Source organism: Cyprinodon tularosa, unplaced genomic scaffold (genome assembly GCF_016077235.1).
Source record: "Cyprinodon tularosa strain WSP-4 unplaced genomic scaffold, ASM1607723v1 ctg388, whole genome shotgun sequence".
NCBI classification, from domain to species: domain Eukaryota; kingdom Metazoa; phylum Chordata; class Actinopteri; order Cyprinodontiformes; family Cyprinodontidae; genus Cyprinodon; species Cyprinodon tularosa.
In genome coordinates, this window is record NW_024039105.1 from 1,535,532 (window position 1) to 1,558,222 (window position 22,691).

The 22,691-nt window shown below is 38.8% G+C and overlaps 2 protein-coding genes and 1 long non-coding RNA gene across 5 annotated transcripts; all 3 read left to right on the forward strand.

The window, feature by feature from the left end:
• The first annotated feature begins 5,692 nt into the window (after window positions 1–5,692).
• Window positions 5,693–8,765, forward strand: LOC119791384. 2 transcript variants are annotated; one of them, XM_038297449.1, is made up of 2 exons: window positions 5,693–6,388; window positions 8,517–8,765. In XM_038297449.1, the coding sequence occupies exons 1-2, from the start codon at window positions 5,770–5,772 to the stop codon at window positions 8,627–8,629; spliced, it is 732 nt and encodes a 243-aa protein (XP_038153377.1). In that variant the 5' UTR covers window positions 5,693–5,769; the 3' UTR covers window positions 8,630–8,765. The 2 variants fall into 2 exon arrangements, 1 of the variants encoding a protein (XP_038153377.1); XR_005281852.1 differs by lacking the exon at window positions 5,693–6,388 and adding an exon at window positions 7,579–7,887.
• A 5,127-nt stretch (window positions 8,766–13,892) lies between these two features.
• On the forward strand, window positions 13,893–16,814 carry LOC119791378 (protein Ycf2-like). Of its 2 annotated transcripts, none has more exons than XM_038297444.1 (2): window positions 13,893–16,635; window positions 16,717–16,814. In XM_038297444.1, exon 1 carries the CDS (start codon window positions 14,862–14,864, stop codon window positions 15,690–15,692), a length of 831 nt encoding a protein of 276 aa, XP_038153372.1. In that variant the 5' UTR covers window positions 13,893–14,861; the 3' UTR covers window positions 15,693–16,635; window positions 16,717–16,814. The 2 variants fall into 2 exon arrangements, with proteins under 2 accessions (XP_038153372.1, XP_038153373.1); XM_038297445.1 differs by having other exon boundaries at window positions 13,893–16,620; window positions 16,717–16,808.
• On the forward strand, window positions 16,805–18,279 carry LOC119791379. Its single transcript, XR_005281847.1, has 4 exons — window positions 16,805–16,835; window positions 16,996–17,074; window positions 17,158–17,294; window positions 17,815–18,279. It is a non-coding gene; the product is annotated as an uncharacterized LOC119791379 (long non-coding RNA).
• Window positions 18,280–22,691: the final 4,412 nt, after the last annotated feature.

The window sequence follows — 22,691 nt, forward strand, 5'->3', positions numbered from 1 at the left end:
ATAAAGTTGTCTCAAAGGAGAGTTAAGTCTAAGAAAAATATTTGCTTAAAAAGCAAGAATTGAAGACTAAAACAATCTTATATTTTAAAGGGGCAGAATGCAGCTAGAGTACATCCACTAGCAGGTCCAGGACATGGACTGCTACTGTCAAAGTTACTCCTAAAGCAGACGACAGCAAAACCTTAAGGGGAACTGGACTGTAGCCCAGTGCTGTTGCGAAGTAGAGGGGAGAGTCATCTATAGGAATTTAAGTTGCTTAAAGTTCTAATACATTTCCTGTGTTGGTTGGACTCTTTATCTGCAGAGGTTGATCATCTGTGTTTTGTGAAACCCAAAGTCATCACAGTTTTTTCTCCAGACATGTCAGAGGGCTTTCTTTATTCTTCAGTCTGCTGAATTCATTGCCCAACCAGGCCCAAAACAAGCCAACGAGTTCGATCACAGCTGGATTGGTCAGCCTGCTGGTTTGATCTTAGCTCATCATAATAAAAAAAAAAAATCAAAGCTGATGATCCAGTGACATTAAATCAATATTAAAGCTTTCTGAGTTTCTTTGCCACCTGAGTGGAGCCATAGACTGACCTTGACTCACTGCATTGATATGGACATTAAGAAAATCCTTGACCAAGAATTAAGTGGAAATACAGTACAAAGTACTGTCGCTACAAGCATGCTTAGTGTGGGGGATTGTATTTGAGTCAATGAGTCAATGCAATCAACTGGTTTTCCTTAGATAGAAAACTTTGTATCAATTTGATCTGGTTGAACTGTAAAGTGCCTTGAGATGACATGTGTTGTGAATTTGGCGCTATATAAATAAACTGAATTGAATTGAATTGAAAGCATGGGCAAACGAAGCATTAGGCTTTTATTATAAAAGCAAAGAAACTCATTCAAATGTATAATCTAACCTTAAGGGCCTAAATGTTGGGATTTCATTGGCTGTAAACTATTACTATACAAATTAACATAACTAAAACATTACTTTGTGTGTAAGAACGCAGTTTTAATTACATAAAAAGATCAAATTCTAATCAACTGAACAGCCAGTGCAGTTTAACTTTTTTATTTCAGATAATTGGATAAAATAAGCCAATTATCATGGTCATGAACCATGAGGTCAGGATTTATTTGAAATCCCACAGGTGAACTGCAGTAACTACTTTTGTACAACAGATGGCGCTCTAGCGGGGACAGCAGTTTAAGATAAAAGAAATACACTATATTGCCAAAAGTATTTGCTCACCCATCCAAATTATTGGAATCAGGTGTTCCAATCACTTCCATGGCCACAGGTGTATAAATTCAAGCACCTAGGCATGCAGACTGTTTTTACAAACATTTGTGAAAGAATGGGTCGCTCTCAGGAGCTCAGTGAATTCCAGCGTGGAACTGTGATAGGATGCCACCTGTGCAACAAATCCAGTCGTGAAATTTCCTCGCTCCTAAATATTCCACAGTCAACTGTCAGCTGTATTATAAGAAAATGGAAGTGTTTGGGAACGACAGCAACTCAGCCACGAAGTGGTAGGCCACGTAAACTGACGGAGCGGGGTCAGCGGATGCTGACGCGCATAGTGCGAAGAGGTCGCCAACTTTCTGCAGAGTCAATCACTACAGACCTCCAAACTTCATGTAGCTCAAGAACAGTGCGCAGAGAGCTTCATGGAATGGGTTTCCATGGGCGAGCAGCTGCATCCAAGCCATACATCACCAAGTGCAATGCAAAGCGTCGGATGCGGTGGTGTAAAGCACGCCGCCACTGGACTCTAGAGCAGTGGAGACGCGTTCTCTGGAGTGACGAATCGCGCTTCTCCATCTGGCAATCTGATGGACGGGTCTGGGTTTGGCGGTTGCCAGGAGAACGGTACTTGTCTGACTGCATTGTGCCAAGTGTAAAGTTTGGTGGAGGGGGGATTATGGTGTGGGGTTGTTTTTCAGGAGCTGGGCTTGGCCCCTTAGTTCCAGTGAAAGGAACTCTGAATGCTTCAGCATACCAAGACATTTTGGACAATTCCATGCTCCCAACTTTGTGGGAACAGTTTGGAGCTGGCCCCTTCCTCTTCCAACATGACTGTGCACCAGTGCACAAAGCAAGGTCCATAAAGACATGGATGACAGAGTCTGGTGTGGATGAACTTGACTGGCCTGCACAGAGTCCTGACCTCAACCCGATAGAACACCTTTGGGATGAATTAGAGCGGAGACTGAGAGCCAGGCCTTCTCGTCCAACATCAGTGTGCGACCTCACAAATGCGCTTCTGGAAGAATGGTCAAAAATTCCCATAAACACACTCCTAAACCTTGTGGACAGCCTTCCCAGAAGAGTTGAAGCTGTTCTAGCTGCAAAGGGTGGACCGACGTCATATTGAACCCTATGGATTAGGAACGGGATGTCACTTAAGCTCATATGTGAGTCAAGGCAGGTGAGCAAATACTTTTGGCAATATAGTGTATTTCTAAAAATAATTTTTTTTAAAACAACTGTTGGAGCTATTTATTCTTTATTTCTTTATTTATTTGAATTGTGTTAATTTCTAAACTTATATATTTTTTGTATTATTTACAGACTTAATTTATAGGTTAATTGTTGCATTTTTGTGCATCTATTTTTTGTTGTTTTATTATTTTTCTTTATTTTATGTAAAACAGGAAGAAATGTGGGCGGTCCACTTTCTATAATTGTAGGAGCCTGGTAAGGACCAGCAGGCATTTGGGTTAGGGGCCTATGGGTTTTTACCAGTGCAAGAGAGGTGACAGAGCAAGGAAAGTGTGAACTCTGTAATGTGACAAAATATAGGAAATAAATCAACAAAACATCTACAAGTTTGGACTTCCACTTCTTTTGCCTGCGTCAAGAAAACGTGACCCCAGTGCCTATAGTGGCTTATTGGAATTTTATTGGATGTTTGGTTTGACAAACAATTGCCACTACACTCAAGTAAAAACCCACCTGTGGATCAAGTAAAAACACCCTGTGGAACAAGTAAGGAACCAGCCCATGGACTAAAAGGAATACCTCATCAATCAACATGCTGGATTTATGGATCTCAAGGATTCCCTTCAAACAAAAGGTTTTGGATCATCTTTGATTAAATCAAGCGACTTGATGCGTCAGACTTGGATGGACATGTCACTCATTCATCAAGCTGGTATGTGACAATATTGTTCAAGCTATAAAGGAAAATAGTGAAACTACTGGAGTTTAAAGACATTATTTCACTCCAAAGACTGATGAGATGAGTCTGATGTGACAAATTGATGCGTAATTGGATCAAGCCGTGAGCCGACGCCCATCATGGAAATGTTTGTTCACAAGAATCAATCTCTTTAAACAAAGAGATACGTTTGTGCTTTTCCTTGTGGATTATTCGTGGACTATGACGCTTTAAATGTTTGAAATGATTCAAAGAATCTGCAAAAATGTCTGATGTAAAGAGCAAAGAGGATGACACCCAGACGTCACAAAACAAAAGAACCATCAAATTTACACAAAAGGGTTTGGAGTTTTATATAAAAACATGTCAAGAAAAACGAAGTTTAAAGTGTAAACAAGCTTCAAAATGTATGGAGAAAATCTCTGCATTAATGACCTCACAAGAAAATGTTGAGAAAGTGGCTTCTGACTTTGCAAAGTTTATTAAATGCTATCAAGACGCAACTGATTTACATGAATCACTTTTAGGTTTGCCGTTGCCAGAAGAAGAAGTAAAAAGACAAACTGTGTATTTTCAGTCCAAGGTGACGACTTTCCCTGATTTTGTGGACAATGTAAAGGTTTGGTTGACAGAAGCAGGAGATCCATATATGGAACAGAAAAACTATGTTGATGATCAGGTTGTTGAAGATCCTGATGAAATAAATCCTGAAGACAATGTTTCTAATATTACAAGCATAAAGCCACGTTCAAAAACATCTTCACAGCAGTCTCGGGCTTCATCCACCTCTTCTGCACGCATTAAAGCTGCGGCTGAAAAGGCAGCGCTGATGGAGAGACTCGCCGCGTTGGACAGAAAACATCTGATCGAAGCTCAAGAGGAAAACCTGAGAAAAGAAAAGGAAAAGTTAGACCTGGAAACAGAGTTGGCAGCAACTAACGCAAAACTTAATGTATTAAAAATAAATTCAGTTGCTAGTTCTAAACAATCTGATGGGATGAACTCTTATTTTGAAAGAGCCCAAGGAAAGCACACGCCCCTGCTAAATCCTCTCGCTGATGAGTTTGTTCTGAAAGAAAAAGAAAAGTCTTCATCCAACTTCCCTGTTGTCAGACTTAAACAAGGAGAGAGACAACTTCAAATGGATCAGATGAGAGTTAAAGTTGATTCTTCAACTCAAGCAACAGAGCAGACGCAACTTCAATCTCCTCCTTTGACTGAGAACTGTCAGAATGATATTGTAAACATCATGCAAAGACAAAATGACATTGCAGCCTTACTAGTAAAACAAAACTTATCGTCTGTTCTCCCATCCAGAAACATCCCTGTGTTTGATGGGGACCCCCTACAGTACAGATCATTTATGAATGCCTTTGAGAATGGAGTGGAGGCTAAAACTGACAACTGCAGCGACTGTTTGCACTTCCTAGAGCAGTTCACCAGGGGGCAGCCTAAAGATCTCGTGCATAGTTGTCAACACTTAGCTTCTGAGGAAGGTTATTCCAAAGCCAAATATCTTCTTGAAGAACATTTTGGAAATGAAAATAAAATAACTTCTGCGTATATGGAGAAGATTATGAGTTGGACACCAATAAAAGGGGATGATGTGAAAAGTCTACAATCATTCTCTCTTTTTCTTCAAGGTTGTTCAAATCTGACACAACAAATTGTTTACATGAAGGAGTTGGATTTACCTTCAAATATGAGAACAATTGTCCTGAAACTTCCATATAAACTGAGGGAAAAATGGAGAGTTACTGCTTATGAGCTACAGGAGCAAACTGGTCACCGAGCGTTGTTTACTGATCTGGTTGCTTTCATAACAAAGGAAGTAAAAGTAGCATCAGATCCAGTGTTTGGCAATATCCAAGACCCACCAACAGGGAACAACTCCAAAGATCCAAGTTACAGCAAGCAAAGAAAAAAGGGAAGCAGTTTTGCCACTAATGTCAGCACAATTCCAGAAGCCAGAACTCACTCAACTGAAAACAGGACCAAGTCTACTGTTCTTCACAGCTGCTTGTTTTGTTTACAAAGAAATCATCTACTGGAAAACTGCGTGCAGTTTAAAGCTAAAATGCATCGGGACAAGTTGACTTTCATTAAACAAAAGGGGATTTGTTTCGGTTGTCTGAAAGTTGGTCACACAAGCAAAGACTGCAGGAGTCGTTTGGATTGCAATGTGTGTCACCAAAAGCATCCAGGGGTTCTTCACATACAACAAAAGGAGCCAGGAGCCTCTTCAGAACAAAGCCAACAGACAACAAGTTCTCATGTCAACTTCTCAACTGCAACCACCCAGACGTGTGGGCATATTGGGGCTGGTCATGATGATAATGCTGTTTTTTCTATTGTTGCAGTTAAAGTTAAAAGTCAAAAGAGCAACAAAGTTGTGCAAACTTATGCATTTCTTGATCCAGGAAGTTCAGGTACGTTCTGTACAGAAACTCTGGCAAAAAGTCTGAACATAAAGGGCAAAAGAACAAATATTATGCTGAGAACAATGAGTCAAAATAAGATTGTTAATGTACAAGTTTTGTCTGGTTTGGAAATCTCTGAATTGGAAACAAATGATTTCATAGAGCTACCAGATGTTTTGACTCAAAGTACCATGCCAGTTTCTACATTGAATATTCCCCAGCAAAAGGACATTGATCAGTGGCCTCATCTTAAACCTGTTAAGCTTCATAGCATCAATGCAGATGTGGAACTACTGATAGGAACTGATGCTTCAAATGTTTTAGAGCCCTGGGAGGTGATCAACAGTGTAGATGGTGGGCCTTATGCTGTAAAAACTAAAGTTGGCTGGGTCATAAATGGTCCCCTGCACACTAGAAGCCACAGCAAAAATAGAAATGTTTGCACTGCTGTGACAGCCAACAGGATCTCTGTTGAGCATCTTGAAGAAATGCTGATCAAACAGTACAATCATGATTTTAACGAAAGATCATCAGAGGAGAAAACTGAAATGTCTAGAGAGGATTTGCATTTCATGAACATTGTCAATAACTCTACAAAACTTATTAAAGGTCATTATAATATTGACTTACCTTTCAGGAGTGAAAGCCCCTGCTTTCCAAATAACATCTGTGTTGCAGAGCAGCGCCTCCAGAGCCTCAGAAGGAGATTTGAAAAGGATGCTGAGTACAAGGAGGAATACACTGCATGTGTAAACAACATGCTGCAGCAAGGACATGCTGAGGCTGTACCAGCAGAGGACCTACAGAAAGGTAATGGACAACTGTGGTACATTCCTCATCATGGAGTGCATCATCCCACAAAAGGAAAGTTGAGAGTTGTATTTGATTGTGGATCAACCTATAAAGGAGCATCACTGAACAGTCAGCTTTTACAGGGACCTGACCTCACAAACTCTCTGGTTGGAGTTCTCATTAGATTTAGAAAAGAGCCTGTTGCACTAATGGCTGACATTAATGCCATGTTTCACCAAGTTTATGTCTCTGAAAAACATGTCAACTTCCTCCGTTTCCTGTGGTGGCATCATGGTAACACATCAAAACCTGCACAGGAGTTCAGGATGTTGGTTCATTTGTTTGGAGCAGTGTCTTCACCCAGCTGTGCAAATTATGCTCTGCAAAGAACTGCTGATGATAACGCACAACAGTTTCCAGCTGAAGTGGTTGATACTATCAAAAATAACTTTTATGTGGATGACTGTTTAAAATCTGTTCCCACAGAAGAAGATGCGATTCACATGGTGAAGAGGCTGACGGACCTCTGCTCTAAGGGAGGATTCGTGCTCTCAAAATGGGTAAGCAACAGTCGCACAGTGCTCATGTCCATTCCAGAGGAAAGGAAAGCAAAAGAAATGAAGAATCTGGATTTGGACACAGATGAACTTCCGGTCGAGAGAGTACTGGGTTTACAGTGGAGCATCGAAACAGATGAGTTCAAGTTCAGAACCTCTGTGCAGGACCGCCCACAGACCAGAAGGGGCATTTTGTCTGTGGTTAGTTCACTATATGATCCCTTGGGAATCCTAGCTCCCTTCAGTATGCCAGCTAAACTGCTGCTACAAGAACTTTGTCGACAAAACTTGAAGTGGGATGAAGTTATTCCCCATTCTCTTTGTAGGAAGTGGCTCGACTGGCTGGAGGACCTCCAGCTGATCTCCAGTTTTAAGGTGGATCGTTGCATCAAACCAAGCTGCATCAGGAAACCAGACAAAGCACAACTTCATCATTTCTCTGACGCAAGTCAAGACGGCTATGGAACAGTGTCATATTTAAAACTGGAAAAGAATAACATCTCACATGTTGCTTTCATTCTAGGAAAAGCAAGAGTTGCTCCTATGAAGCAAACAACAATCCCCAGGTTGGAACTGACCACTGCTGTTCTTGCTGTCCGAGTCAATAAACTGCTGCAAAAGGAGCTGCAAATACAATTGGAAAAACCTGTTTTCTGGACTGATAGTACAACAGTACTAAAATATATCTCCAGTGAAACCAGAAGATTTCACACCTTTGTTGCAAACAGGATCTCTGTCATCCGAGAAGCAACAGATGTGAATCAGTGGAGATATGTTTCCTCCAAGGAAAATCCTGCAGATGATGCATCCAGAGGCATGAGAGCTGAGGAGTTCATTAAATGCAGGAGATGGATAAATGGGCCTGAATTTCTCCACAGATCAGAAGAGGAATGGCCTAAACTGGATGTGGATCACCATGCAATTCCTGCAGATGACCCAGAGGTCAAAAGGGACCTAGCCGTGAGTGTTCTTGTGAAGGAGTCACAAAATCCTACAAGCTATCTGATTCATTATTTTTCATCTTGGACAAAGCTTAAAACCTCTGTTGCTTGGTTTTTAAAGCTGAAAAACATTCTGATGCTGTTGCAACAGAAAAGGAAGGAGTTTGCTGCTGCAGACATAAATAAAAATGAACCAGAAAAGCAAAACAAAGCCCTAGACAAGCAGATAGAAAGATTCAAGACCACTCTGAAGACAGAAAATCTGACTCCTGAAGACTTGGCCAAGGCAGAACTAGCCATTATTCAGTTTGCACAACAACAGAAATTTACAACTGAACTGGCTTTAATCACCAGGGGCCTTAAAGCAGTCTCTAAGAGAAGTTCTTTATACAAACTCGACCCAGTATTGGATGCTGGAGTCCTCAGAGTGGGTGGCAGGTTGAATAAATCAGCCATGCCTGTCGAAACAAAGCATCCTGCAATTTTGACAAAGGATATGCATGTGTCTACACTGATTTTACGCCATATTCATCAACAGTTGGGACATGCAGGAAGAGCTCATATGCTGTCAAGATTAAGACAAAAATACTGGATAATAAATGCTAATTCAGCTGCCAGAAAAATCATTTCTCACTGTGTTGTTTGCAGGTGTAACAGAGGAAAGTTTATTGAACAAAAGATGGCAGATCTGCCAGAAGAAAGAGTCCTGCCAGCCACCGCTCCTTTTACAAATGTTGGAGTGGATTACTTTGGTCCTGTAAGTGTTAAAAGAGGACGAAGCCTCCTGAAAAGGTATGGAGTTCTGTTCACTTGTTTCACCAGCCGTGCAGTGCATCTGGAAATGGCCTACACCCTCGATACAGATTCCTGTATAAATGCAGTCCGCAGGTTCATCTGTAGAAGAGGCCCAGTTTTCACCATCAGATCTGACAATGCCACAAATTTTGTTGGTGCAAATCGAGAGCTGAAAGAGAGTTTAGCTGAACTGAATCATGCTAAAATTCAAAATGCTTTTGTGCAGGATGGAATTAAATGGAACTTTAACATCCCAGCAGCATCTCACCAAGGTGGAGTTTGGGAGCGTCTGATTCGTTCCATAAGAAGTATTTTGGTTTCAGTTCTTAAAGAGCAAGTTTTGGATGATGAAGGGCTTCAAACTATTTTTTGTGAAGTTGAAGCCATATTAAACGACAGACCCATCACTAAAGTTTCCGATGACTCAAATGATCTTGAGGCACTAACACCCAACCATTTGTTGTTGTTAAAAACCAAACCAGTTTTGCCACCAGGATTGTTCAATCAAAAGGATCTTTTTGTCAGGAAAAGGTGGAAACAGGTGCAATACATGGCAGAGCTGTTCTGGAAAAGATGGCTTTCTGAGTACTTACCTCTGATGCAGGAAAGACAAAAATGGACAAGAACTAAACGATGTCTCACTCCTGGAGATGTTGTCTTAATTGCAGACTCTACAGCTCCAAGAGGAACATGGATGATGGCCAAGGTCTTGAGCGTAAACCAGGATGCAAAAGGCTTGGTCCGCTCTGTGCGATTACAAACAAAGACCAGTGTTCTCGAAAGACCCGTGACCAAACTTTATTTGCTACTGGAAGCATCAACCTGAGGAATTAAGGACATGTTTGAGGGAATAGCTCCTTTTTCTTCATTTGTAATTGTGACAGTATTCACAATTAGGGGCCGGAGTGTTGGAGCTATTTATTCTTTATTTCTTTATTTATTTGAATTGTGTTAATTTCTAAACTTATATATTTTTTGTATTATTTACAGACTTAATTTATAGGTTAATTGTTGCATTTTTGTGCATCTATTTTTTGTTGTTTTATTATTTTTCTTTATTTTATGTAAAACAGGAAGAAATGTGGGCGGTCCACTTTCTATAATTGTAGGAGCCTGGTAAGGACCAGCAGGCATTTGGGTTAGGGGCCTATGGGTTTTTACCAGTGCAAGAGAGGTGACAGAGCAAGGAAAGTGTGAACTCTGTAATGTGACAAAATATAGGAAATAAATCAACAAAACATCTACAAGTTTGGACTTCCACTTCTTTTGCCTGCGTCAAGAAAACGTGACCCCAGTGCCTATAGTGGCTTATTGGAATTTTATTGGATGTTTGGTTTGACAAACAATTGCCACTACAACAACGTCTTAAGTTTCCATATATTTAAATATTGTAAGTCAAAAACGAAAAGAATAAACAACTAGCTTTATAAAGATAAGGTAATGGAAGTTTTTAATACGTTTTATAAAGCTTAAAATGTCTCAAATCACAGCATTTTTATCACCAACTCCTCTGTCTACAGAGATGAGAGGAAATAAAAAAACTCACAGCTTTGGGACGGAAACGGCGCCTTCAAAAAAAGACACAATTTGAACGTTTGTCATAAAAGCACCAGCAAAATATTTAATGTAGTTCCTTATTGATAAACAAATCAGCATCTAACTACTAACTCTCCACCCCAGACTGTTGTGTTCCTGGGCACAAGGATTCAAGTGGGCAGTTCTAGAGTAACTCAACACGTTTGGCCCCACACTTACAATAACTCGCCATTTTCCACCATTGAGCTTGTTCTCAACCCTCCAGCAATTCCTGCTTATCCTTTCACAATAAAAACAACTGTAATAAACAGCTTACCTACAAGGCAAAATTACCCATTAAGGGTAAAATCTGCAGTCCCACGATGGGTGAAAATGGACTTTGGTCTGGTTCCTTTGAACGCAGCGGTACCAGCAAAGGTTTCACTCCAGCAGGTCTCTTCTGTTCCCATCAGCCACTTGAAAAACTCAGTACCCAGCACACAGACTTTGTAGAATCTTACCTTAATGTCCCTTATATGAGAAACAGATATTATTTATAGTTAATTAATTGTATTAAAGCCTTTGTTGTTGACATGTGGCCAGGTTGTTCAGATGAGCTCTCAAATCAGAGTTGTAGTTTCTTTGTGGTCGTAGATTCAACATTAAACCTCTATTCAATAGTGAAAGTTTGACAATCAAGACTCTCCTGTTGTCTTTTTGGTTTGTTTTTTAATAATAAATAATCATCAAAATAGCTGTTTTTATTTTTTGTGCCATTTTTATGATGAAGTTCTTTACAAGTGGTGTAACGCATTAATACATCAGACGGTTTCTGCAAGTTATAAGGTTCTTTAAAATGACTCTAAAAAATTACAGAGAAAAATACTGATATTAGAACATTTTGTTTGTATTCTTGAATACTAATACTTGAATACTCACTTAAATATATAGAAACTTCAATACTTGAGTAGATGTTTGACAGAGTAACGATGAATTGTAGTTAAGTAAGATTAGACTATGAGTAACAATACTTTACTCAAGCACTACTGTTGAGTACTTCATCCACAACTGGACATATGCAGTGGAGATTATTTTACTCCAGAGATCTGAATGGGTGTGTAAACTGGAAAAAAACTATCTAGAAATTAGTCAAAACGTCTTACATTAAGTGTATTTACCCTTCATTAGAGCAGGTAAATAAGAAGATTTGCAAATGGAATGAGATTTTTTTTGCTCTTAAAATAAGATAATTAGATAATATGCACTTTAAATAAGACAAAGCCATTTTTTTTCTTATTTTAAATGTAAATTATCTTATTCTGTTGGCAAAGTATTTCACTTACCTCCTGAAGTCAAAAACAAATGCATATATTTTAAGAAAAAAATGACTTAGGCCTATGTGGATTTAGATTTTTTCCGGTGTACATGGCTGCAAGATGGATTGGAAAAAAAACAACTCTGTCATCCGGATTGAAATTTCTCTCTAAATTCAGATTTATTGTCAAATATTTCAGTAGAAAACCTTAGAAAGCGGCCAGTGAGCTTTAGAACTCGCTCCTTTGCCTTATTAAATGCAAGCTTTGAATGAACTCACCTTTAGGTCATGATGAAACTATAATAATGCAGAAAAACAGGCTTTACTAATTAGCTGGTGCAATTAGCCAGTTTTTCATAATTCTTCTCACGCACGCGTGCGTGCGCACGCGCTTCCGCTGCCATGGAAACGGGGGCCTCTGAACGTCGCCGCCATTATTAACTGCTACTTTCTAAACTTGAGCTGGACGCTTGACTTGCTGCAGTCTGTGGTTTTTACTAACCTGCCAAAGATGTGCTACACACCAATGATGAACAGGTTGCAGGATCGGCTGGAAGGTAAATGTCACTATTTTACTATGTTAATTCAAAAAATGTTACTTGAAAAATGATTATTTTGAAGTTTTTCCATGAAGTTGGGACGGCTAGCTTAGCATCTAGCATCTTTGACATCTCAGAGATTAAATGTGTTTTTAGTCGACTGAATTTGTTAGGAATATTAACAGCCATTTAATTATTTGAAAAAAAAAACCTGTTTTTGTTTCAGAGAAAAACCTACGACGGAGTATTAGGGCCACACATGAAGAGAAAAAATATTTTTGCCATGACGAGATTAAACTCGACATGTCGACTTTAAACTCGCCCTGTCGACTTTAAACTCGCCATTTCGAGAATAAAGTTGAAATGACTGACATGTTCTCAAATTCAGAACTGCGAGCCTGGGTAAGCATAGGGAAATACGTTACGTTATTATTGGTAGGCCACAGCTTCCTGTGATGATTATACAGTTGCAGCACGTCAAAGACTACCTTCACTCATAAAAAGCAGACTGCAGCTGTGGAGCGCGGTTGCTCTTTTCTCCAAACTTTGGAATGTCGAGATTGAAGTCGCCACGATATATCAACTTTATTCTCGAAATGGCGAGTTTAAAGTCGACAGGGCGAGTTTAAAGTCGACACGTAGAGATTAAACTCAACATGACATTTCAACTTTATTCTCGAAATGTTGAGTTTAATGTCGACATGTCGACTTTAAAGTTGACATGTCGAGTTTAAACTCGTCATGGCAAAAATATTTTTTCTCTTCATGTGTGGCCCTAATACTCCGTCGTAAAAACCTTTGTTGAATTTTATGTGAAATGTTTGAAAACTAGATTAAGCTAGGTCTGTTATTAAAAAAAAAAAATGCCCTGAAAATACTATGTTAGCTCTTTATGGAAATGTTGGTGAAAATACATTACATAAAGAAATTAAACAAAGAGACATTTGAAGGACATTTAACATTAGTTTAGTAAATGTGTTTTGGGACATGATGTTTTTTAAGGGGTATTATGCAATAAATTGATTTTTATGAACGGAAATGGGAGGAATGATAACAGAGATGCAATGATGTAAAACAGAAACAAAGTTTGGTTTGAGAGAATAATCTATGATGAATTTAATGTGCAAATGGATGAAAAAATGGAAAATAAATCATTTTAGGATAAAATGGATTCATTGAATATATTGGAATTTGAAAAGGAAGGCCTTTTTTAAAACATGCTGTAGTAAACATATTGGTCTCCATGGATACCTTAGTTGAATGCATTAAGCAACTTTAGGACTTTTTCAGGTGGCATATATTTTTAACTTCAATGGAAGGTCAAAGGTGTTAAAAAATGTTTGAGAGATTTGAAAAGTTTCTGGTTTCAGAGGATCATTTTTAGCGAGTTTGGTATCCAATCCTTGGAAAACAAGGTGATTTGAAATCATGTTTTTAAAGGCAACTAGTAAGCAACTAACTAACACTATTCATTTTAATAAAACCCTAAACATTATCATTTGTTTGTTTTTAGCTTTTGTTTTCCTAAAACAAAAATCAGGTCCTATACATTTTTTGGCTGTAACATGTTTAGAAATTGACTGAGTTTATAATAAGGATAAAGAAATAAAGAATAAATGTTTAATTAAGAGGTCAGAAAGAAGGATGATATGTTTATTTTACAGTGAAAAGGTAGAATTAAAACATGAGTTCAGAACAATATATTATTTAAAGGTTTTCCTGCAGCCCTTGTTTGGATCTTCAGGTGAAAGTAAATCATTTAATCCCATCTGTCATCAGTAATAATAGTTTGTTCATAGAGGACTCTATCATTTTCTAAACATTTAACGCTGGATGGTTTCTTCTTAACCATGAAATGTTCTGTATAGGATCCCCTTTCTTTTAGAACAAAAAAATGTTCTAAATAGTTTGGCATTAAGTTTGCTAATGTCCATTTCTGCCCTGAGCTTTCTATGTGTGTTAATTAAGGTCTTTATTTCAACTCTAGGATGCACTAAGGAAGGGTCTGATAAGCTGAGATTGTGATTCTGAGAAATTATAGATCTGAACTTTAAAGCTTGATGTTATTAAGCCTTTATTTCTCCTAATAAGGATAATTTTCTTCTTATAGTAAATTAACTTAAAAGATTTATGATTGTATTATCAAGTCAGCCAATGAAAAACGTTTTTTATTGACAGCTTCAAATGTTCTTTCATCTGAACTAATCTAAATGTCTGAAGCTCCCAAAGGAGGATGTGTGCCCCCTAGTGGAGCACAGTTTAATAGCAGGGGACGTGGTAGAAATAAACTAAATAAATGGACCATTTAGAGCTAATCTTTTTTGTATTGATAACTTTCTGAAAATAATATTAAATGAAATAAATAGTTACATTAAAATAAACTTACAATTTAATTGTAGTCTTGTGATTTAAAGGGTATTGGAGTTTTTTTGGTTATAAACTTAGCCACCAGCAAGATAGCTGGCGAGGACCAGCAAAATGTCCCCCTTTACAACAATCAGTCCTCAGGCTGATGCCGAGACAGGGCAACACAATCATATACGCACATATATACATATATATTAATATTTTTTATTTAAAACTAACCAAACTGTTAGCATTGTTTATATGTCTTATTTATTAGATCTACTTAAACCTGAAAAACTCACAGAGGCACATCCAGCAACCTAAAATAAAGCTTTTAGTTTTTTTCATTTAATTTTCCTTAGTTAATGTTCCTGGTCTAATGATTTTTTTCCCCTCACAGTTCCAGACGTCGTGCTTCCAGCTGATCCTGACCCGGAGCCCTCGTTCTGGATAGAGGATCAGGGTAATGTATATGCTGTATATATGGTCATCACAGAACCGTTGCCAGTTTACAATGAGGAGATAGAAGTCCAGGAAATAGTGGTTGACAATGAGGAGATAGAAGTCCAGGAAATAGTGGTTGACAATGAGGAGATAGAAGTCGAGGAAATAGTGGTTGACTATGAGGAGGTAGAAGTTGAAGGAGTAGTGGTGGAAGAGTATGGGCAGGCGGAGATGTGGTCTTTTGAGGGGGAAGATGTTGCTTTTGATGATGTCAGGTCTTTTTCTGGTGAGTCTCTTGAGGTGTCTAGTGACTCTTACGGGTATGATACCACGAGCTCTGAGGAAGAAGATGACGAAGACGATGACCACCTTCCACCACATCTTCGGTTCACCCAGAGGATTCCCCCCGACTTCAGACTCCCGTGGAACCCCGAAGAGCCAAAAGAGTCCCTCGAGTGCACAGAAGACCGCGTCTCCGGGAAGAGGAGAAGAGAGGAAGATGAGGAAGATGATGAAGACGATGAAGACGATGACTACCTTCCCCCACATCTTCAGTTCAACCAGATGATTCCCCCCGACTTCAGACTCCCGTGGAACCACGAAGAGCCAGAAGAGTCCCTGGAGTGCCCAGAAGACCGCGTATCCGGGAAGAGGAGAAGAGAGGAAGATGACGAAGACGATGACCACCTTCCTCCACATCTGCGGTTCACCCAGAGGATTCCCCCCGACTTCAGACTCCCGTGGAACCACGAAGAGCCAGAAGAGTCCCTGGAGTGCCCAGAAGACCGCGTCTCCAGGAGGAGGAGGAGAGAGGAAGACAATGAAGAGGAGCTCCCCTGGAAGAGGCTTTGTCGTGAGAGGGATTTTTAAGAAGAGGAATTCTGGCAGGTCTAGGGATGCCTTAGGTAGCGTCTTGCACCGTGGCTTTTATTTACCCCGCTGCTAGATTGAGTTTTTCAGTTATTAAGGAGTCTGGCAGGTCTAGGGATGCCTTAGGTAGCGTCTTGCGCCGTGGCTTTTATTTACCCTGCTGCTAGATTTTCATTTAACTTTTTAGAAAGTTTAAGAAATTTTGTTTAGAACTGACATCTGAGCAGGCACTGAGGACATGACAACGATTTAAACAAGGTGTGGAACATGAGAGCTGGTTAAGGCAGACATAATCTAGCATGCTCTACATCTAATGTCAGAGCTGGACAGTCTGCCAGCTAACAGAAGGCAACACAAACAAAGGATTGATAAAAGAACAAGGTTTGCAAAGAGGAAACACAACATGGAGGCAAATGGACAAAAAATAAATCCTGGCTAAAAACAGATGAACCACGAGGAGGCAAACCAATCCAAGGAGCAGCTGGACATCACTGCTGAGGACAACGCAGGAGGTCAAACAAAAATCTTAAAGGTCTAAAAATGGAGTTGAGGTCACCTAAAGTCTATAGGCAGAGGGCCAAGGCTGTAGTGGAGACAGATTATCTAGAGTAGAGGACAGGACTGATGTAGGGATTTGGGTTGTGAGAGGAGCCGACTGTTAGAAACAGCTTTCAGATGCGACTTGGTCTACTTCTAGATGTTCCTCTGGTCAGTTAGTTTTCAGGCCTACTTTGAGAGAAAAGAACCCTCTGCAGAAATATTCTTCATATGATCTAGGCCTGTTCTGACCGCAGTGGATCTCTTCTGTGTTTTTTAAATCCCATGTTGGACCGAGCCTCTCCAAGCTTTGGGCCATCAGAAGATGCTGATGAGATCTGCAGCGACCAAACCAGAGGAGGATCATCTGGGCTGCTGACCTTTACAAAGAGTGAGAGCATGTTCAGTAAGGAGCAACAATGATCCATCTTTTAAATAGAAAGTTAACATTTCAGGTGGCCTCACTTCGTTTTTCATGTATGTTCAGACACTGTGGACGTCCAAAAGCAGAACTTCTGTGAGGAACCGGGACATCCAGGATGGTGAGGAGCTTCCCAGTCCCCACCTGAGGACGGCACAGAGAGACTGGAACAGAAAACACACGGAGTAAGACTTTATTAACACGACAAACCGACAACTCAAACTTCCCAGGCCTGATTAAAAGCTAACAGTCACTGAAACAGAAAGACCAAGATTATGATGAAAATAACATCCTGCCCAGATTTAAACTTGGTTTCAAGGAAATTAATTTGTCTTCTTTTGGCAGGGAAAGCAGGTTGAAGATGGAAGCAGTTTTCTAGCAGCCGGATCACATTGGAACAGAGTCCATCCACACGTGTTTGGAGGTATGTTGGTTGTTATCTAACTAGAGAGGCATCACATGCAGACAGTTTCACACTCTGAGGACGCTTTGCTTTCATTGATGAAGGAGCTGAAGAAGAGGATGGAGCACAGAGACCGCTAAGGAGGAGGAACATGGCTCCTCTATTTCTCTCCAACATGCTGGAGTCCTGGACTGAAAAACGTTGACGACCCTGCAGCTAAACCATCAGTCTGCTCCACCCAGTAAGAGAAGATAACAAACCTTTATTGATTCCAGATGTTCATCAGTATTGGTGGAGATATTAAAAACAGATCCAGAACAAACAGATTTAAAAGATACAACCATCCCATCAAGGTGGTCTGACCTTTAATCTTTATCTTTCCATCATTAATTGTTCACCTTCGTTTGAATCTCTGTAACCAAAATTTACCAGAACCAGAAGTTCTGACTTTTCCATTAGACCACAGATAAAGAGTTAGGAAGCCGCTTCTGATCCAATATGGGAGAATTTCCCCCTGGTTGATCTCTGAAGGGTTTTTTTAGAACTTTTTAAAGCAGAGAAACGACCGACTGAAGACTTGCAGCATTTTCAGGCATTTTCTCCAAGCATCCATTCTCTACAGTTATCGCTTCTGTTAACTTTAGGTTCTCCCTGTGTGTTTCCTTCTTCTCTTGGTCAAAGTTACACCTCTCCCAGTGTTCATGTGTTTAAATGTCACAGACTAGCGTGTTTGTTCACTAACTTCTGTTCTTTTTTTCCAGATAAGGTCATCTGCTCCTTGGACTGGCGCCTCTGTGTCTGTTGGACGTCTGCTGTCCTGTTAAAGACCCGCTCGGCCGCAGTAGATGGGCGCTGACATGGAGCTGCTGGAGGTTCCTTCCTGCTTAAAGCTGGTTTTCCTCTCTACTGTCACCACTTCACTGCTCAGGAGGAAGGACTGCTGTGAAATTAACGACTGGATGTGATTGGCTGAGCTTCCTCGGATTGAAGACATTTCTCTAAAAGCCATAATAAGCTGAATTTATTTTTACCATGTTGTAAATAGGATTGGGCTGGACTGCATGTTTGTGTTTCAAATTGATTCTGTGTTTCTGTTGTTTTCTGTTACATGTTTTTGTATTAAAGTTGTCATGTAAATTGCCTTCAGATAACATTTGCTGGGACTTGTTTCTATTTTACAAGAGTGAATTATAATAAATTCCCCTACTGGGTCTGTTTCTGTTGAAGGATGCTTCCTGTCGTTCTATCTCCACATGTTATTTCTCACTATAATAAAGGTTTGATTGAAGTCATGTGAACAGGATCTTTTTGTCTTTATTTGTAAAGTGTCTTGAAATAAGTGGTTGTAAATTGGTTCTTTGTAAATAAACAAAAGTGAAGTCAACTGGAGCAAGAGTTTAATATTACTATAGTACAGCGCTTTGGCAGATAGGTGGTTATTATTGTTTCTCTGTTGGGGGGTCTGACCTGACAACATGTTAATAGAACAATTGTTCTTGTCACCTTGCAGGATCAGAACTAATTAGCTCTACAAAAGGACAGTGAGACGTTCCTCCTGCAGTTCTTCTGATTTAATGACCTTATAGACAATCTGGGAGTTAAGCAGCAAAGCAGACAGGACACATCAACACTAAGCCTTACAAAGAACAACAATTAAAGATGAATTTTAAAATAAAACCAAAGGAAGATAGTAGGAACTAAATGTTTAATGAACCCAAAGTCAAACAGCTTTGCTTAATTCAAACAAAACTTTGTCCAAAGGTGATTTTTCCTTCTTTAAACTATACATACTTGGTCCCTCAGGGTTGCATAGCTCACTCCTTTTAACAGACACCATCTAGTTAATGTTTCAGACTCTATATTCTATCAGAGGAAAAGGGGGTAAAGGATTTAAATGGATTGATGATTCTACACTCACATTAAATTGGTTTTAGAAAAGATAAAATATGGAGTCAAATCAGTAAAAAAGATCCACATGTACAACAAGATATGTTATTGTGCATCTCAATTTACTAATGTGTATCACACAAAGCTCAAATGTGTACCTTGACATTTACAATTCATGCATGTGCAGTGTATTATTACTCGTATATTATGAATGGTGTGAATTTGAGAAACTGTTAACACATTTGTAAATGTCAAGGTACACATTTGAGCTTTGTGTGATACACATTTGTAAATTAAGATGTACAATTACATATCTTGTTGTCCGCATGTGGATGTTTTTCAGATCGATTTAGCTCCATGCTCAGCTTTTACTGTAACTAACTGTGTGTGCTCTCTTCCATACTTTCTGATATTAAAACTGAGTCAGACCTCATCAGGTTGACTGTTGCTTTCCTAGAAAGAGCCACTAATGGAGCTAGTTTAACTTGACCTTTTTTAACATAGAAAGTATTCATTAATCAGTGCTTCTATGCTCTTTATCTATGTCTGCTTTCCTCTCCTTGAACCCCCAGTCAGCCTCGGCAGAACGCCGCTCACACTGAGCCTGGTTCTACTGGAGGTTTAATCCTCTGTTGTCGCTGAATTTATGCTCGGTTTGAGGGATTGCTGTAGAGTCAACGACACAATGCAAGCAAAGGTCTACTGTTTCTAGAGGAGCAAACCCTGCAGAGTCAATGACTGAATGCAAACGGCAGGGTCTCATTAGATAGAAAACTTTTTACCAATCTGACTGTATTTGATTTGATTGAGTTGTCTTTGGAAAAATTAACTGAATTGAATTGAGAAACCTGAAAGGGCGAGTTTACTGATCACTCAGGATGTTGCTGAGGAGGAAATGCATTCATTTGATTCAGGTGTGCTGAAGAAGAGATGCATCCAAAGCATGCAGGACAACCTATAACCTTTTTAAATTAAGATTAAAATAGAATTGGGAGTTTTAAATTTATTGACATGACATAACCCCCAGAGGGTGATTTGGTTGATTTCTTTTTTTTTTTTTTATATTCCCCCCTCCAATTATTCCCACTAATTGAAATGTCTTTAAATCCACATTAACATGAATTCAACAGACTGTAGTAACCAGATTAATGGAAGCAGAAGATGTCTTTCAGTCATCAATGCACACATTCAGCGACACACAGGAGCGCTTTCAAGCTGGGCACCGTTTCATCCACAACACCTGTCCCATCAACCAGGAATCAGAATCAGAAATACTTTATTAATCCCAGGGAGAAATTACTTTCATTACATGACTTAATCTGTAATAGAGTGACTATAGGACCAGTTTGATATAACACAATTTCATACAATATATGTAATTAGGATCAGATTTATGAAAAATATTTTTAAATATAATACAGCCTACCTCTTTTGAATATTAATGTTTTCATCTGCATGCAAATAAACTTAATTGCATTTTTTCAGTTATTATAATATATCATATAATTTGCCATGTCAATCCAACACTTCTGTTTCAGTTGGTCAGTTATGGAAGTAGCCTACTGCATAACAAATAAACCTATGTTTAATGTTGTAATGATGCTTATAAATGTCAGGTGAAAATGCTGTGTTAGAAAAGTAAAATCCTGCTGACAAAAACTAGAACTGTTGCATGGACAAACCAGTAAAGGTCAGTAAGTAAAAGATGTGATTATCCATCCATCCATTTTCTGTCTCTCTTATCCCAAGCTGGGTCCTGGTGCCTATCTCCAGCTGTCTAAAAACTCCTCTCCTAGAGTGATTTTTATTTGTTAATTTTTTTTCACGGCACCAGTTGCTCATTTTTAGTGAACTGAAAATATACAGTTGCTGAAAAATCTGTAACAACATCTGAAGAGAACAGGCGTTTTAACGTGCATGTGCTATATTTAGTTTTTCAGAATAGTACAATACAACTGCAGTACTCAGAAGACACAGCAGATGGCAGCATAACAGCTTCTCCATTAATAACCATTGAACAAAAAACTCCTTCATATTTCAACAACATCCATATGACATTAACATGTTAGTATGGTACAAATCCCTGTTGAATGTTTTTGACTCTTTAAAGACAAAAGGGGGTTAAAATCATCAATACTAGTTGTGTGATCATAAGTTGTGTCTTATGAAGTTGCCCCTTTTTTCCTGGTATTCAAACTCAGATGTCTTTATAATTAGAGGAAGTTGTCAGATGTTTTTCTAAAAAGAAAAATAATAAAGATTTAATTAAATTCAAAAAAAATTTTATTGAGGCACTTTTGTTATTATTCTTAATATATTCAGGCAAGTTGGTGTTTCTTGTTGTTACATTGACATTAATTTTTGTCAACAAAATATTCCTATTTTTGAATGTTACAAAGGTGATAAGATTCCAATAACACTATTGGCTTGAAATTTTGATTTTTAAAGTATTTCGCTGAGTGCCCTATAAAGGTTTAAACGAGATACTAACTAAACAATTTTTTAAGGTTGTTGTATTCTTTTTCATGCTTACTATTTTGTCTTCTATGGTCATCCTGTTTCATGTGGGCTGATTTCAACTGTGGACGCTAACATTAGCATTGCAAACTTCAATACTTGCTTCACCATGTGTCCTGTTTAAATCCTTCCTGACTGCCAGCGGCAGAAAACAAAGAAGATACATAGATGCCACAAAGTCACGGAGTAACTTCTGCTGCACTAAGATAGTTTTTAAGAATAAATATCTGCACTGGACCCACACTGATGCTGCTTGAAAATGCAAAGGTTTCCACTAGGGACTTCAGTATGTATAAAAAAATGCAGTTAATTGAGTCAATTTTTTAAACATATTGAAGGTATAGAGGGCGATCTTTTATTTCCACTTATCTAAATAAGTGGTCTTCCTAAATGTCCATAATTGTAGTTCAATATTTACATAAGGCCATCCTACATGCTCGTCCCGTTAGCTATCTTTTTGCTCACATGCGTACTTTCATCCGCATATGTGTGGTGAGGTACGGTTTCAGACATTGAAGCTCACCTTTCTCACTGCAGTTCTTCAAAATTGCTGAGGGTCGTTAGAGAAAAGTGTCTACGAAGTGTATGAGAATAAAAGAAAGGTCTCAGAAGGGGCAGATATATCCCAGAATGCTTTGTATGGAGAGCTCTCCTTGAATATTTAAAAAATTCAATACTTGAGTAGATGTTTGATCGAGTATCGTTGAATTGTAGTTAAGTAAGATCCGACTATGAGTAGCAATACTACTGTTGAGCACTTAATCCACAACTGGACATATGCAGTGGAGATTATTTTACTCCAGAGATCTGAATGGGTGTGTACACTGGAAAAAACGATCTAGAAATTAGTCAACATTTCTTAAATTAAGTGTATTTACCCTTCATTTGAGCAGGTAAATAAGAGGATTTGCAAATGGAATGAGATTTTTTTGCTCTTAAAATAAGATAATTAGATAATATGCACTTTAAATAAGACAAAGCCATTTTTTTTTCTTATTTTAAATGTAAATTATCTTATTCTGTTGGCAAAGTATTTCACTTACCTCCTGAAGTCAAAAACAAATGTATATTTTAAGAACAAAATGACTTAGGCCTATGTGGATTTAGATTTTTTCCAGTGTACATGGCTGCAAAATGGATTGGAAAAAAACCAACTCTGTCATCCGGATTGAAATTTCTCTCTAAATTCAGATTTATTGTCAAATATTTCAGTAGAAAACCTTAGAAAGCGGCC